At 40.8% G+C, this 18,010-nt stretch overlaps 1 protein-coding gene across 6 annotated transcripts in view; it reads right to left on the minus strand.

Annotated features, from left to right (window-relative positions):
- Nucleotides 1–18,010, minus strand: part of LOC126470690 (spermatogenesis-associated protein 6) — a 186,689-nt gene that overhangs the window by 89,995 nt on the left and 78,684 nt on the right. For all 6 annotated transcript variants that reach the window (XM_050098700.1, XM_050098715.1, XM_050098708.1 and 3 more), the window contains exons 3-4: nucleotides 7,695–7,904; nucleotides 6,373–6,483 (exon numbers count right to left, since the gene is read on the minus strand). In XM_050098700.1, the coding sequence (XP_049954657.1) occupies nucleotides 6,373–6,483; nucleotides 7,695–7,904 (321 nt within the window). The remainder of the gene's footprint in view (nucleotides 1–6,372; nucleotides 6,484–7,694; nucleotides 7,905–18,010) is intronic.

An 18,010-nucleotide genomic window follows, 5' to 3' on the forward strand; every position in this document is an offset into this window, starting at 1 on the left:
AGCATGCTCAACAATGTGAAAACCTCCAGATATAGAGTTAAAAGCAGTATGGTTAACGCAATTCTCACTGGGCCGGTCATGGGTGTGTGAACAAGTGCTGTCATAATTACGTCTTAGCCAAGTATGCTTTGAAGAAAATTGGCACAACGCATACCAAGGAGACTGACAATCCAGCACGTCAACTGAAGAAGAGGCAGAGGACGATGTGGATGAACTGTTGTTATTTTAATCAACATAGGTCAGTAATTAAATTTGTGCATTTTCACGTTTCCATGGTGCAATGACTGCTCCATTAAATTTTGGGCATGCTGCACATAATTTCGGCTTTTGCTTCTAATATTTTGGCTTTATGGTGTGCAGCCATCTGTCTTGGCTCATTACGAGGACGACTGGACGTTATACAGCCAAAATATATGAAGCAGAAGCTGAATGCTTGCGACTGCACGCCAGAAATTTAATGGAACGTATTTAAATTAAATTTGCTTGTTACTGTTTAATTAAAATGTGATGTAGTTATACAATAATATATATCTTACATTTTGGCTGAGTTCAGGGGATTTTTTAATGCTTGTTCATCTCGTAAACGTATGAGTATATAGTTTAAATAAATTTTAATTTTGTGCTTTTATTTGCAATAAAATACGGAGATATCTGATTTTGACGGATTTTTAAGTGTTTGCTCGATGTGTGAGCAAAGTAATGTGCGTAATGTTTTAAAATAAGTTTTATTTTTTCTTTAATTTTGCAAGAACATTTCATTTTGATGGATTTTTGGGTGTTGGTTTGACGGAAAAATAATCACATGTTGGCAACACTTCAGCCAATAGCAACATCAGTGCTAAGTAGTGCGAACACACAAATAGGAAAAGTTAATGGTTTAAATTAATATACATAGTGTTGCTACAAGAGAATCAAAGCTTCCACACATAATATTGGTCTCTAATGTTAACAAGCTGCAAGAGAAGCTAAGCTTTCACATACAGGGTGATTCACAAAGATATTCAAATATTTTAATATGTTATTGTACAAGTAAAACTAAAGAAAACAAGTTCATATAAACATAGGTCCGTAAATGTTTAGTTACAGAGTTACGCCTAATAAAAGATTTTGCCTGAAATTTAGCAACTTAGCTATTATGAAGCCATCGCGAAACTGAATGAGATTAAAGTAAGGCACGATTTCAATTTATTTTGTTGTTACTGATCTGGTGTGTGCCAGACACCACACTTGCTAGGTGGTAGCCTTTAAATCGGCTGCGGTCCGTTAGTATACGTCGGACCCGCGTGTCGCCACTATCAGTGATTGCAGACCGAGCGCCGCCACACGGCAAGTCTAGAGACACTTCCTGGCACTCGCCCAGTTGTGCACCCGACTTTGCTAGCGATGGTTCACTGACAAATTACGCTCTCATTTGCCGAGACGATAGTTAGCATAGCCTTCAGCTACGTCATTTGCTACGACCTAGCAAGGCGCCATTACCAGTCGCTATTGATGCTGTAAAACATGTACCGTCACGAGCGATGTTCACCAATTATGGATTAAAGTTAAGTATTCCAGCAGCTACGTACTTTTCTTGCTAGTATAATTACTTTACCTGTTCCAGACCTCACGCCAGCCTGCGTGAGCTTAAACGTGTGCCTTTCGGCTTCCTCATAGTGGCTTGGCTGTCTTGCCAAGCCACAACATGGTGAATCTACAAAACATGTCCCAGAATTGTATCTGCAGTAGTTTTCCAAAACGTCCAGAGAAGCAAAGACGTAATTTCGTAAAATATTTCATTTATTAACTACTTGGCACAATTTCTTATTTAAATTCCAGACAATTGCAAAAAGTTCTCAACAGAAGTTGTAGAGAATTTTATTTTGGAAAAATGATGGTAATAATGTAAATTGGAGCTGTATGAATATGTCAGATAATCTGCTTCTATTAATACCATAACGCACGTGAATTCATGTTAAACCAGAAAAAAAACAAAGCTCAGCGTTAAGGAAGTTGTACAGTGTACAAACAATTTCACAATAAATGTTCAAAAAGTCTACGCCGAGTTCAATGCATTTAGCTGCACGTGTATGAACAGATTTCGTTGCTCGTTTCAGTTTCACAGGCTTGTTCTTAATTTCATCTATTGCAATCATACTGCCAGCAAGTAATGTTCATACTGCGAGCAAGTAATGCCTCACGTGTATTGACTTTGTCCTTGTAAACTATGTCTTTTGTCCATCTCCATACACAAAAATCGGGCGATCTGGGTAGCCATAGACGTGTAGCACCATGACCAATCCATTTATGGGGAAAACGCTCATTTAAATGTGTAGTAACGGTGTTGGTGAAATGTGGAGGCGCACCGTCACATTGAAAATACATTTACAATCGTGTAGCAAGTGGAACGTCTTCGAGTAAGCAGGACATTTCTTCTTGAAGGAATTTTAAGTACGTCTCACAGTTAGACGTCCGGGGAAAATAAATGGTCCAATAAAGCATGTGTTGATTATACCACACCACCTATTTATGCTAAATCGCTGCCGATTCCACTTGAGCCGGCCGGGGTGGCCGAGCAGTTCTATGCGCTACAGTCTGGAACCGTGCGACCGCAACGTTCGCAGGTTCGAATCCTGCCTCGGGCATGGGTATGTGTGATGTACCTAGGTTAGATAGGTGTAAGTAGTTCTAAGTTCTAAGGGACTGATGACCTCAGAAGTTAAGTCCCACAGTGCTCAGAGCCATTTGAACCATTTGATTTCTAGCACATAGTTCAGCTTGCGTAAAAGGAAATTTACTTTTAAAGTAAAGCTTTTCAAATCACCATTCGCAATATTTCCCCACGACATTTCAGCAGTTGCCAGAGAGCGCCAGACGACAGGTTCAAAAATGGCTCTGAGCAGTATGGGACTAAACATCTGAGGTCATCAGTCCCCTAGAACTTAGAACTACTTAAAACTAACTAACCTAAGGACATCACACACATCCATGCCCAAGGCAGGATTTGAACCTGTGACCGTAGCAGCCGCTCGCTTCCAGACTGGAGCGCCTAGAACCGCTGGGCCACACTGCCCAGCCCAGACGACAGGTGCCACCACGCTTGCGCTAGTAGCTACCATGACGCAGGAAGCCCGTATCTTCGTACGTGTAAAACATTAAAAGGTCTTACATTATGTCATAAAAGAAACAAGACATCAGAGGATACTCAAAGAGCATCGGAATTTCGTAAACCATACTAAAATGTGCACGTGTATGCCCAGATTCCCAATAAGTAGGCCTCGACCTGATATTAAATTTTTCAGTGTGGTTTTTGGGGTCTAAATTTTCTTTGAGTACCAGTACTGTACTATCTCATGTTTGGTTCTTTATTACGGCATAACGCCATATGTGTCAGATGATGGAAATGTGCACTTGAAATGCAGCAAACAGTTGAAACTAACCAATAGTGTGGAATTAAACACTTCGTTTCAAATAAATTGATTACCTCAGCGGAAAAGATTAATAAAAGACAAATATCTTTAGCAAACTGACAAAAATAACTTCATTGTTCTGCAATACGATTATTAGCTTGTCTGTCAGAAAGATGGAAATAAAATCTGAAACTAATTATATATTTTAGTCTTCTGTAATTATGTGAATGTATTTTAATTTTTTTCTTTTTTTACACATAACGTGAGAGCAGTAAAGGAAGAGGAAACAGCAAAATCACTAAAGGTAAACACGGGTCACATGGAGATTACGCACTTCCGCACTATAACTCACATTGCTCTGGGCATCAGTCCCGCATCTACGATATTTCCGAACCGGGGCGATACTAGATAGTGCCCCCCCCCCCCCCCCACCCCCCACCCCCGCAACGCCACCCCACCACCACCGGCCTCTTTCCCTCAAGCGTTTGAGATAGGACGTCAAAAATTGAAAAAAATCATATTTTCAAAAACATGTTCTTTTTGCAGCGCACATCTTTCTCAAGAGTCTGAAACATAAAACATAAGTGCTCGAGGAAATGTAAAACATGTTATTTGGTCTTAAGTGTGCCAAAGTGCGATGCCATGCCTCTTCACACAACGTTCTTCCATCTACTGCTCCCAGTTGGCCGGTTTGGCATCCTGCCCCTCTTTTTTCTAAAAATAAAAATAAACCCCGCAATTAATACGGGATGAGATTATTTGTAAACGAGTGAACAACTTAAGGAAACTTGCACCCTTTATTGCCTATTAGCTAATAACTTGCTGTTTTGTGTGACATAAAATTAAATATAGAATGCATAAAACCAGTAAAGACAAGAGACAAGCAAGATAATACACATTTCTTCAATTCTTAGCTCATAGCATTTTTTTCTCTCTAATCTTGCTACAGTTTTACATGACTTGTTTTCCTTTATGCGAAAGAATCATTACCTCATCAAAGTTCGTCAAACGTTTTGTTACATGAAAAATTGAAATGACGTTGTCCAACAATGAAAAAGATGTTAATACAAATGTTTTGCGGTCTGATTACGTCTATTTGGGCATTGTCTGCTAGATAAAACAAAACAGACCTTTCTAATATTGCAGCAATTGTAACACACGCCAAATGAACGCGACTGTTTTGGCACAAATGGTAATTTTTATAACACAACAGAATATAATCCACGAAATACCAATGTGAAATGCCTATTAGGCCTACTACAAGTAAAAAGCTTTAAGTTAGGAAATAGTTTCACATTTCATTCATATGCTCCAGTTTCTCAAGCATGAGATCGAAAAGTAGTAGTGCGAAATTTTCATATAAATTTGGAATTGTCATATTCTTCCGTAATTTGTGTGATCTCCCCGTTTCTTCTGCAGCCTCATTCTAACAAACAATCTTGTCATCACTAATTCTCTAACTATTCCTGCCATTGTCAAAACTTATTCGCCGGTTAACTTCACTAACCCTGCCAGAATCACCGGTTTAGTTATCCCGCGATTATTCTCCCGTTAGGCGTTGTTATATGACTGTACAACGCGTTTTCCACGTTGCTTCCAGAATAGAACTGCTGCTAGCCGGGGACTGTACAACTGACCCTTACTAGTGTAGCGATCTGGGCAAAAATTTTCTGTCAAAATTTCATTTTCTTGGATACACTGAAAAGATATACATAATCTTTCTTACCTGTTATTCCTTTATTTCTAATTTTGTCGTCTGGACCTATAGATTTTGTAGTAATTATAACAACAATGATCATTCGTAAACCCAATCAACCACATCATCAGATAGCTATTGGCATTCATCTCTTCAGCTTTACTCCGCTCAGCTCTTATAGCCCCATCCCCTTTCGTCTGTAGGAAAGTTTATTTCTACATGCGACAAGGATTCCCCTGACAGAGACATCACATACACTATGCAGACATTCAAAAATCAACTTATGGTTCAATCAGAAATCAACTTAGAATGTGTTTAAAAATCAACAGGGATGCATTTCAAAATCATATGAATAATTGATAGACTTATGTGTGTTGGATGCTAGGTGCTTTGTTAAACAAGGTTTTTTGCCTCAAGAATATGAATTATGAATTTGGCGCCCCCTCCTCCCCCCCCCCCCCCCCCCCCCCCCCCCCCCCGCAATTGCCACTCGAGTCAGATACCTCAGTTTGCCTCCCCCCCACTTCCTAGAGCTGAGCCTGCTGCACATGCTTGAATCTGGTAGCTTGGGTGCGCCAGTAAAATTTTTCCTGGTGGCATCTAGCTGCTTGCTGCGACTGCTTGTATAGTCAACAGCCACATTTCTGTAGCCAGAAACGGGAGAAATTAGTACTCATACACGACTCAGCTGCACATGTGCCTGAGTCTGCTCATAACTGCTAAGATGAATCTAATGTAAACAGTTGTGACGTCACACTCATCAGAGGCAATTTGTTGTCATCAAGCATTGCGTAGTCTTCCTAAAGCCTTTGACACATTTTGCTGTTGGTAGATGCTTGTATGAGCACTGTGCTTTGTTGTTGCATAAGCCCGAATAATGATATGACATAACCACTTGTCATTATGAAAATCTTCTGAACTGAAATTAGCATTTCCTTTGCAGTTTAAGATTTATTTTCGTTTTTTTTCTCTCCTTCATGTTTTATTGCTGCAGTATTATTCTGCAGTAGTAGGATACAATAATATCCATTGTTAGAGTATCCGTTCTTACCACTCAGAATTATAAAAATTTAACTGAAAACTAAAAGAATGAAAAATTCCCAGAATTCTAAAAAATTCCCATTTTTTTCTGGATTAAAAATATTCCCTGTGTTTTCCCAGATCTCCCGGTTGTCCCAGGTCATATACATCCTTGTCATTTAGGCCCAACTCTTTTTCTCAGATACTCCATGTTAATTAATAACTGTCTTTTTAGCATTAACCATTAAAAAGGTAAATTTGATTTACCGAGGCATTCACAGCTGATGGTGTAGAGACATCAAGTAATTCACTCTCTGTCAATATGATTTCCTCTATTGTGGTTTTGGTAGAAGTTTCAAGTTTTGGTGACAAGATTCCCTGTAAAGAAGGAAAAAATGTCAGTAGATCATACACATACATCTACAACATATGGCAGAATCGTCAGAATAAAATTTATTACATCTCACACGTTAATATGTCCGAATAATGATATGACATAACAACTTGTCATTATGGAAGTCTCCTGAACTGAAATTAGTTAACAAGTATGAAGCTCTTCTTTCAACTATCAAATAAGCTAGCAGATTTCAAAGAATGTCAATAAGTTTTAGGCTAACTCATAAGTATCTTTAATACACATTATGCAAGCAGCATTTATGATATCACTCTAACAGACTGTAGCTCCAGTAATGTGGTGAAGCAGTGTATTCTACATTTGAAACATCAACAATAAAAGTTTTAGGGATACAAATACAGTATCGTGGATGAAAATGTATTGACCAGTTAATATAAACCTTGGCAAAGCGTCTTTTAAGACTAGCTATTTTACTTCATAGGTTGAATTTTAAATTGCATAGCATTTTAAGCCCATCTTGCAGCTCATCAGTGCATCTCCATTGTTTATGGATTTGATTACTTGAGCACTGGATGATGCCACTTGCTGATTTCTTCAATTGCATTTACATTGGCACAGTGATGAAATACTTTTTCAACATGTCTTTTAGCATATGGACAACAACTTGCCTCTTGTGATTATACATTTCAAAGTGGAATGGTCTTTAGGTATATAACATTCTGAATTTCTATTTTCTCAGGTTGTTTGACATTCTAAGGATCAGTTTACAGGTAAACTCTTCTTATGACTTGAGTAAGGACAATATAAAAAAAGTGGCACACATCAAAATTTTAATAGAAAAAATAAAATAATATTACTTGCTACAGTTGCAATAGAAGAACTTTGTGACTGACATATTGCAGTGGAAGCATTGTCAACATACAGCCAGCGAGGTGTGCTGAGGTTCTGCGCGTAGCTGTAAAATAGACAACACAGCTAGCAGCATGTGGTGCCTGAGGGACAAGTACAATTAGCAGATCACTCACTCCTACCACTCAATTCTCTGAACTATCAATCATACAGTTATTTTAACCAAAGTATATGTTTTTTATTTCATGTTATCTCCATATCTGTATTAATAGTGGCTTCTATGTCATTCTGCTTCCCTTTGTACTTCTCACACTACTTCATTTTCTCTTGTAATAAACATAAAAAAAGCCTCACTCTTGTTTCAAATCAAATGTGCAACTCTTACAGGAAAGGCATCCGTTGGATCCATTAGTAAGTCAGCTTCAGTAGTTTTTCTCCTGCATGAGCTAGGATACAACAGATCCATCAATGTTGTCTCAAATGTGGCCAACACAGATTCTGATCCCGTTATTGACCACTGAATCAAATCCACATACAATTTTTCTTTTTCCAAAGCTTCTTGCAAATCAGTTAAGAAAGAAATATCTGGAAATATCTGAGAACAGAAAAAAATTAAAACTATTTTGCCACGAAAACAGGGAAAATATGTTTGCAATCAGTAACGTAACATCAAAATCAAATGATATTACAGCATTACTATAATTACAAAAACACCACATGCCTCATGACACCAAATAAAGCAAGTGATCTATGAAGGAGTTTCTAATTTAAAAAATATCTGAATAGTTGTTTTTATTATGTTAATACATTTCAGTATTTAAAGTAATAATAGATTTTACTTGACAACACAGAATAAGCTAACATTATATTCACAAGGATGAGACACTGGTGTAGCAATAATAGGGAAAGGACAGATTGCCAGTCACCACATAGAGGAGGCACCGAGCCACACACAGCCACAATGAAAAGAATGGCAGAAATGTTCAGCTTTTGAATTTTGTCCTTTATTAGAGCTAGAAAAAATACACATTCACACAGGAAAAATTCACACACACATAGCCATTGTTATCTAAGGACATCACACACTTCCATGCCTGAGGCAGGATTCGAACCTGTGACCATAGTAGCAGCATGGTTCCAGACTGAAGCACCCAGAACTGCTTGGCCACAGCGGCCAGCTAATAGGGGTGGACAGGGACACTGTCTAGGTAGGGGGGCAGCAGAATACCACTGTGGGAGTACTGGGTAGGATAGTGAGGGGGATATTTCTGGATTCAGGATTTAATGAGAGGTAGTCGAAGCCCTGGCAGAGTATGTGATGTAGTTGCTCCAGTCATTGTTGGTACTGAGTCACAAGAGGAGTGCTTCTTTGTGACTTGACAGTAGGTATGTGGGAGATGATATGTGACTGGGGATTGTTGGTAGGTTTGATACGTATGTATGTACTGATGTAGCCATCCTTGGGGTGGAGGTTGACATCAAGGAAAGTAGCTTGTTGAGCTGAAGAGGACCGGGTAAAGAGAATAGGAGAGAAGGTGTTTTGGAGGAACACGGATACAGTGCCTCACGCTCAGTCCAGATCATGAAAATGTCATCACTGTACTTGAACCAGGTGAGAGGTTTGGGACTCTGGGTGGTTAGGGACAATTCCTCTAGATGGCCCATGAATAGGTCAGTATATGATGGTGCATTGCAGGTGCCTTTTACTGAACCATAGAGTTGTTTGTAGGTAGTACCTTGAAAGCAGAATTCCATCTCTCAGCTGTTTGAGAGTCATTGATGACATCTTCATCTTCAGAGTTTGGACTGAGGGCAAGGCCATCCTATCCACATGTATCCAGAAACTCAATTCCCCCCCCACTCACTTCAACTGGTCCTCCTAAGTTGAATAAGCCACCATCCTCAATGCTGATCTCCGCTAAACAGATGACTCTATCAGTACTTCTGTCCACATCAGACATACCAACCACCAACAGTACCTCCACTTCAACAGCTGCCACCTAATCCACACCAAGAAGTTTCTTCAATACAACTTAGCCACCCATGGTCATCACATCTGCAGTAATGAGCAGTTTCTCTCCAAATATACCAAGGGTCTCGTTGAAACCTTTACAGACCAAAATCACTATCCCAACCTTGTACAGAAACAAATCTCCCTTACCTAGTCTCTCCATTCACCTACCATCACCCACATGACCACTGTCTGTCACAAATGAGCACTCCTGACACAGTGCCACTAATAATGAGAGCAACTGAATCACATTATCTGCCAGGGTTTCAACTGCCTTTCTTCATGCCCTGAAGTGAGAAATACCCTCCCCACTATCCTATACAAACCTCTCAAAGCAGGAGGTACTCCACAAGCCATCATATGGTGCGTGGTGGAGGGTACCATGAACCACTATTTGTCATTCCCTCCCCTGTTCCACTTGCAAATAAAGTGAAAAATTACTGATATATGCCTCCATACAAGCTCTAATTTCTTGTATCTTATCTTCGTAGTCCTTATGTGCAATGTATGTTGGCAGCATTAATTAGCTGCAAATGCTGGTTCTCTAAATTTTCTCAATACTGTTCCTCAAAAAGAATGTCGCGTGTTGTTTGAACCTACCAGTGACAAATCTAGCAGCCCACTCTGGATGTGTTCCTTTAATCTGACGTGGTGCAGATCCCAAACGCTTGAGCAGTACTCATGAGTAGATTGCACCAGCATCCTATACGTGGTCTCCTTTCCATGTGAACAACACTTTCCTAAAATTCTCACAATAAACCGAAGTCGACCATTTGTCTTCCCTACCACAGTTCTCACATGTTTGTTCCATTTCATATAGCTTTTCGTGTTATGCACAGATATTTAAAAGACTTCACTGTGTCAAGCAGGACACTATTGATACTGTATCTGAACATCCAAGATTTGTTCTTTCTATACATCCACAATAAGTTACATTTTTCCATGTTTAGAGATAGCTGCCATTCATCACATCAACTAGAAATTTAGTCTAAGTCATGCTGTGTCTTCCTCCAATCACTCAACTTTGACACCTTGCCATACACCACAGCACCATCAGCAAACAACTGCAGATTGCTGCCCACCCTGTGCACCAAATCATTTATGTATATAGGGAACAACAGCATTCATATCCCCTTCCCTGGGGCACTCCTGAGGATACCCTTGTCTCTGATGAACACTTGCCATCAAGGACAACGTACTAGATTCTGTTATGTAAGAAGTCTTCGAGCCACTCACATATCTGTGAATTTACTCCATATGCTTGTAGCTTCATTAACAGCCTGCAATGAGGCACCATGTCTGACACTTTCTGGAAATCTAGAAATACGGGATCTGCCGGTTGTCCTTCATCCATAGTTCGCAGTATATTATGTGAGAAAAGGGCAAACTGAATTTTGCACAAGTGATGCTTTCTGAAACCATACTGATTTGTGGACATAAGCCTCTCAGTCTCAAGAAAGTTTAATATAATCGAACTGAGAATAAGTTCAAGGATTCTGCAGAAAACCAAAGTTAGGGATATTGGTCTGTAATTTTGTGGGTCCATTCTTTTACTCTTCTTATATATTGGAGTCATCTGCACTTTTTTCCAGTCACTTGGAACTTGGTGCTGGGCCAGAGATTCATGATAAATGCAGGCTAGATAAGGAGCCAATGCCGTGGGGTACTTTCTGTAAAACCAAATTGGGATTCCATCTGGACCTGGTGATTTATTTGCTTTCAAACCTTTCAGCTGTTTCTCTACACCAGGGGTGCTTACTAATATATGGTCCAAATGGGAGTCTGTCTGATAGTCAAATGATTTATCAACTTTTGTAACCATAATTGCTATAATGACATCATGATCGCTAATCCCCATTTCTATACTGGCACTGTCAATAAGGTTTGAACCATTTGTAGCTACAAGGTCTAAGATATTTCCATTGTGTGGGAGCTGCTGAGCTCGCTGCTCAAGACAGCTTTAAAAAAAACATGTTCAAAAGTCATCATTTGAATACAGTTCAATGCAGAATTGTGTGGTCAGCTGGTTGCTGCATCAACACCTACTTGTGCAGCAGTCTGGCCAGTGAGCAGGGCAGTGTTACCAGTGGCAGCGCAGGTGCCTGCAGACAGCTGTTTGCATTTTCATCATGTATACAACTTTTGGAGAAAAACTGTGAGTATGATGAATACTGACAAACTGCCTATTGGCTTCTGTCTCGGGTCCTTCCGCCGACGTTCATCTAATGATTTTTCTGACGTTTCGCCAGCACGAGTGGCTGGCATTGTCAAAGCTTCATCCTCCATTGCCGGTGGTGAACTGGAGGCGAGCTCGCGGCCGCAGACTATATGCACCTGGCGCGCCAATGTCCAAGGGCTTCTCCGCAGTCATTTCCGGTGCGGTTCTCCTCTTGCTACCTGCGACGGTCGTTTGCTGCAGTATGGGAAGCCAGGATCCGTTTACCTTAAGGCTTTCCTCTTTCTTGTTGAAACTGTTTGCGTGTTTTTGGATTTCTACAGCTTCTCTGAACAAGCGTGTGTGATAGTCCTTCTCTACAGCCAGAACTTCCATGTTGGCGAATTTTATTACGTGGTCGGTCTCATTCAGTGTGTGCTCTGCCACGGCCGGAAGTAGAAAAGGACAAGAAACTGCCATTTCTAGATGTCCTGGTCACAAGGGACGGCGAAAACCTGGGACACAGCGTGTATCGAAAACCAACACACACGGATCGATACCTGCACAAACTGTCAAACCACCACCCGAGCCAGAAAAGTGGCATGATCAGTACGCTCGTAACGAGAGCAGGACGAATATGTGAGCCTCAACACCTCAAACGAGAAATGCAACACCTGGAAACTGTTCTGAGGAGCAATGGGTACTCCACAAATTACATTAGAAGTGTAACAGAGCCAAACACTCGGCAAAGTAAGGAACCAGAAAAAGAAATGTCGGGTACGGCCTTTCTGCCATACATTCCCAGAGTGACGCACAGAATCGGCCGTATATTGCGCAAACACGGCGTAAAGACAATTTTCAAACCGACAAGGAAGATCAAAGAGTGTCTTAGATCGGCGAAGGAGAAAAGAGACCCACTTGCAATGTCGGGAATATACCATATACCATGCACATGCATGGAATGCATGTCGGAATGACTGGATGATCAATTAACACCAGGATCAAAGTGACATTGCAGGTTGGGGCAGGTGGAGAAATCGGCCGTGGCAGAGCACGCACTGAATGAGACCGACCACGTAATAAAATTCGCCGACACGGAAATTCTGGCTGTAGAGAAGCACTATCACACGCGCTTGTTCAGAGAAGCTGTAGAAATCCAAAAACACGCAAACAGTTTCAACAAGAAAGAGGAAAGCCTTAAGGTAAACGGATCCTGGCTTCCCGTACTGCAGCAAACGACCGTCGCAGGTAGCAAGAGGAGAACCGCACCGGAAATGACTGCGGAGAAGCCCTTGGACATTGGCGCGCCAGGTGCATATAGTCTGCGGCCGCGAGCTCGCCTCCAGTTCACCACCGGCAATGGAGGATGAAGCTTTGACAATGCCAGCCACTCGTGCTGGCGAAACGTCAGAAAAATCATTAGATGAACGTCGGCCGAAGAACCCAAGACAGAAGCCAATAGGCAGTTTGTCAACAAGTGGCCACGAAAGCCTTAACAATTTTGTATGATGAATACTGTTAGGCCCTCTCCATTTGAAATTCATGAGTACATATTTGAAGAACTTAGAGTTGTACAGTATCACACAATAGGTATTCTACAGGATATTCATTCAGAATCCTCTTCGTGAGACACTGTCTTGTAGAAGCATTGTCCATGTGAAGCTGAGGGCTACACCTGCTGTAGCACAGATACTAGCAGCATCTTCCATTCCGGACAGGCTTCAGAAGAAGAACAAGAGAAAGAGTATCTTACAAAACCCCATCTCTCCAATATCCAATTACACATTCCTTCCCCAATTCCCCAGATATCCAATCCAAAGTGTGATCCATTCCATGCTGAGGGGTGCATGGCACATGGGAACATGTGTCATTAATAGAGCCTAGAGGATGCTGCGAGACCTCCCTGAGTAATTAGCCTTGCAGTGTATGGGGTTCTGTTGTGTAAATCAAACATTTCTCCAATTGTCGTGGGACCAAAATGGAGACTACAGAACAAGAGAAAACAAAACACTGAGGAACATGACAAGACCCCAAACATCGGGATTGGAACCAATGGAAGCAGTTTCAGCAACTGGATCAAACAACAGACCAGTCCAAGAAGTGGAAATTGTCATGGATAAGTTGGACCAGGTAAAAAGTAAATCTTTGTCTGGGGCTCAAAGGAAAAAACTTCTCAAAGATCAACAACAAAAGGAGGGTAAGGAATGGCTTCCTAAACAAAAATGGAGGGAACTAAAAGGTTCTGAACCTAAGACCTCAAAAAAAGAAAAAAGATGTCTCAGAGTGAAGGGGTAAACAGAGCCCTTCCACTGCTAAGACAGGAAACAAGAGAACAAGGAAGGAGTCTAATACTCAATTCTCAAGATAATCAAATGCAGAAAAAGCTGCAGCAAAAGAGGGAAACAGACCTACAGTGCTGCAGTCTCGGTTTTCAGGATACAGTACTGAGGTATCAGTTTTCAGGATGGTGTTTATCCAACAGAGATTTCTACTCCTTAATGTGATCTTGTAGCAAGTGAAGCTTGTTCAGATGGCTCTGTTTGAGAAGACTGGGAGGGTCAATCTGGACAAAGGTGCTCTTGTCATTGTCTGTGAGGGGATGGCACAGTGGAGTGGCTTAAGGAGATGGCACCCAAGATATCTTCATGGGAGAGGCAAAGCTGCTGTTCTTGGCAGCAGATAAACTCTTCAAGACCACAAAGGTACCAATCTAGGTACCAAAAGCGTCTTAAGTTTCTTCTGCAAAGATTATAACTAAGGCTGCAGAACCAGGGGTCTTAACAAAGGATTGGAGGGTAATAAACTGAAAGGTTGTACAGAACAGCCAAACACTTGTGGTCTAAGTCAGTGAAAAATCTGTGAAGGTAATGTGAGAACAGAACCTGAGACTGTATTGAAAACAGAATCTGAGATCATACTTAGGGTTCTCACAGGTTACTGCCAGAGTAATCAAAGATATCAGCATGAGGGAAACTGCAAGTGTTGCAAATAAACCTGCAACCAGTAAAGGGACAACTGCTGCACTGAGTCATCTTCTGGGGAGACGGGAATTGGATGTGGCCCTGATCCAGGAACACTATCTGTACAAAGGTGGCATCTCAGGCCTCAGAGGAACTGGAGGTAAGTTAATTTATCCTATAAATATAAGTAACTCCAGAACATGCATTTACATCAAAAATGGAATTTCATTCATGTTGAAGGAATACTTTTGTTCCAGGGACTTAGTGGTGATGAAATGAAACAGTGTGAGGAAGGAAGAATGAGAGAAATTATACTGGCCTCAGCTTACCTTCCTTATAACAGTCTCCTCCCGCATAGAGAGTGAGGAGAATGGTAGACAGCTATTAACAACAAAATAAACAACTGCTGGTTGCAAATGGTGGGCTCCATGTGGTTCCCAAGTCGTGCAGCGACCGTAAACCATAAAATTACCAAATATGCAGCAACCAGTCGCAAAATCATGTTTTATTTATTCACTTTTGCAAATCACTTTCAACCAGTATGTGCCATGAGTAGTAATACTGTCTTAAGCACAGGTCAAACATAAAGTTTATGTTTGACCTCTGCTTAAGACAGTATTACTACTCATGGCACATATCGGTTGAAAGCACCGATGATGGCTGTTAATCAGTTGAAATCGATTTGCAAAAGTGAATAAGTAAAACATGATTTTGCGACTGATTGCTGCATATTTGGTAATTTTAATTGCTGGTTGGCTGTGAAGCCAGCGTCCACAACCTGGTGTGGGGTAGCAACAACACCAACAGCAGATTACATTTACTAAGAAGCAATCTGGAGATTCTGAATATGGGCAGGGAAGATAAGAAGGGAAAAAGTACCTGACATAACTTTTCAATCCATACTAATGGATAGCTATGTCAAACAAAAGCATGTGCCACTTGACCCATCTTTACCTGATCACATTTACATTAAGTTTGAGGTTGATGTGGGTGTGAAACAGACCAGGGCCTACATGAAACTTAGGAAAACAGAAAAGACGTGAATTCATGCTTATCTGAAGTAACTTCAAAAAGAAATCCAGTAGATTTTGAGGAAATGTCAGATGCAGTGTCATCCGCCTTTATGACTTTGTATTTAAAAACCTGCCCTATCACTAAGAAGTGCAAAGACAGATTGTACCTTGTTGTAACAATAACCTGGAATTGTAAAGCAAGAAGGTAGGAAGACTGTTCAGCTGTGCTAGAAGCAAAGGAAAATGGTCAAAATATCAAATCTGCCAGAGAATATGTTGATTTCAAAACAATCTAGAAGGTGGTGGGAATGTTTCAACTGTCCAAGTCACCAGCAGATGGTGTCTTTCCAGCTCGACTGCAACAAGCAGGAGAGAGTTTAATTAGACTCCTTTTTTAGGCTGTTTAAGGTTAACATAGCAGCAGGAATAATTCCTAATGCTTGGCATACAGTAAGGGTTGTTTCCATTCTGACACCAGGGCGAAATGCTCATACCAAGGCTAAGGATATGGGACCAATTGCTCTGGTCCTTGGGCAGGATAAGGAAAGGAGGCTAACTAAGGTTCCTCTACATGTAAAACAACATGCGTATCAACCAGGCTAATCATACGAAACAGCACTTCATCAACTTGTTGGGCTGGTGGAAAAGCACTGCACTTTTAGGAAATAGCTCTCGGCATCTTCCTGGATATCAAGGGGCTTTTAGTATTATGACTTGAGAAACCATAGTTAGAGATGCAGAAGGGCATGTCATTGAGACCACAATATGTAGGTGGATTAAGAACACGTTGAACAGAAGACAGAAAGGTAGAAGCCATCATGATAAATGAAAAGATGGTGATCAACATCACCAGAATGTGTCCATAAGGAGGGGTTTTGTACCCACTAGTATGGAAACTAGTAGTAACTGGACTCATTGAAGAACTAAATACTAGACACTACTTTCACCAAGGATACATTACAAATTATTCGTGTTAATACTTGAAAATTTGCTACTACTGTTAGAATAATGGCACAACACGCACTGAACATTGTGCATAACTAGTGCAAGAAACAATATCTATGGGTCAGCCCCAAGAAAACAGTTGTAGTAGCATGTACAAGGAAGCATATCCAGTACACATACTGGAATCTTAAGCTTCTCGATGAAACTCTACCTGCAGAGAGGGTAATGAAGTATCTAGGGTTAATTCTGGATGCAAAGCTATCGTGGACACCTCACATAAGGAATATACATTTTGAGGTGAAAGGATCTCTTATGAGCACTAGATGAGCCTGTGGGAAAAACTGGGGTCTAAATCCCAAGAGTATGTCCTGGACATACACTGCTGTAACAAGACCTATGATAACTTACGGGGCTAAAGTATAGTGGAATGAAGGGGAACAGAAGGTGGCTGGTAAGGAGCTTGGCAAGGTGCAGACACTGGACTGTTTAGCCACAACAGGCAAATTCAACAACATACCTACTATTAGGATGGAGGCAATGCTGGACATATCCTCATTACATCTTTGTCTTACAATGGAGGCACTGGCAGGGACGTTCAGCTTAAAAACAGGAAGTAATGGAATACCCTTAGTATATCCAGAATCCCACACCAATACAGGGAATGCAGTGCATATAGGATTGACCAGGGAATGCTGGACAACTATACAATAACTTCTAGCTGCTTCAACAAAAATCTTTCAATGTAACCACTGGAAGTAGGGAGCAGGGAGAAGAACAAACCACAACACAATGCAGGAGACAAGCCTGGTTTACTGACCAATCAAAAACAGATCAAAATGTTGGAGCTGGTGAATATGAAGAACAGCCTAGACTTGAGAGAGCTATCTTTCTAGGGGAACTGGTCATGATGTTCCAGGTGCAAATATCTGCTGCCAGGGTGTCATGGAGGAGGATTTGCATATGCACTACAAAGACTGAAGCATCTACATTTATTCAGACAGCCAAGCAGTAATTAAATATCTATCAGCCCCTGCAATGAGAACAAATGTTGTTGCTGAATGCCATAAAGTCCTTGTGAGACAAGGGAAAAACAACAGGGTAAACTTTCTGTGGTCCCTGGTGATTCAGGAATCAGTGGCAATGAACAAGCTGATAGGCTGGCAAGGACAGATGTGATGACTCAATTTACTGGACCAGAATCTGCCCTAACCATCACTCAGGAGAATGTTAACCCTTTCACTGTGCATTTACTCTCAGCGGCTCCCGCCTTGTGTTCGTTATTTTCACCCAGTGTGTGTATATATGACTGTAGCAGTCTACCGTTATTATTGAGATAAAAATGAGACGCAAAATCCAGTATTGTCAGTGTAAATCGTTTCCTTTTATTAAATCTTTGTTCAGAAAGTCTTATTTTGTTCAAAAAAGGTACTTTATTAGGAGAAAAAAATACAAAACATATTAAATAGTAATACTTCAAAGTGTGGTATCTCTTGAAAGAAAAATTCAAACATAAAGGCACATTACATTTTACACAAATGTATCTTGTGTAACTTCGTTTATCATGTTTTGCACATACAATACACCTTCTCTGGGCAGCCTTCTTCTTTGAAGTTCCTG

Source organism: Schistocerca serialis, chromosome 1, assembly GCF_023864345.2.
Source record: "Schistocerca serialis cubense isolate TAMUIC-IGC-003099 chromosome 1, iqSchSeri2.2, whole genome shotgun sequence".
In the NCBI taxonomy this organism is placed as follows: Eukaryota; Metazoa; Arthropoda; class Insecta; order Orthoptera; family Acrididae; genus Schistocerca; species Schistocerca serialis.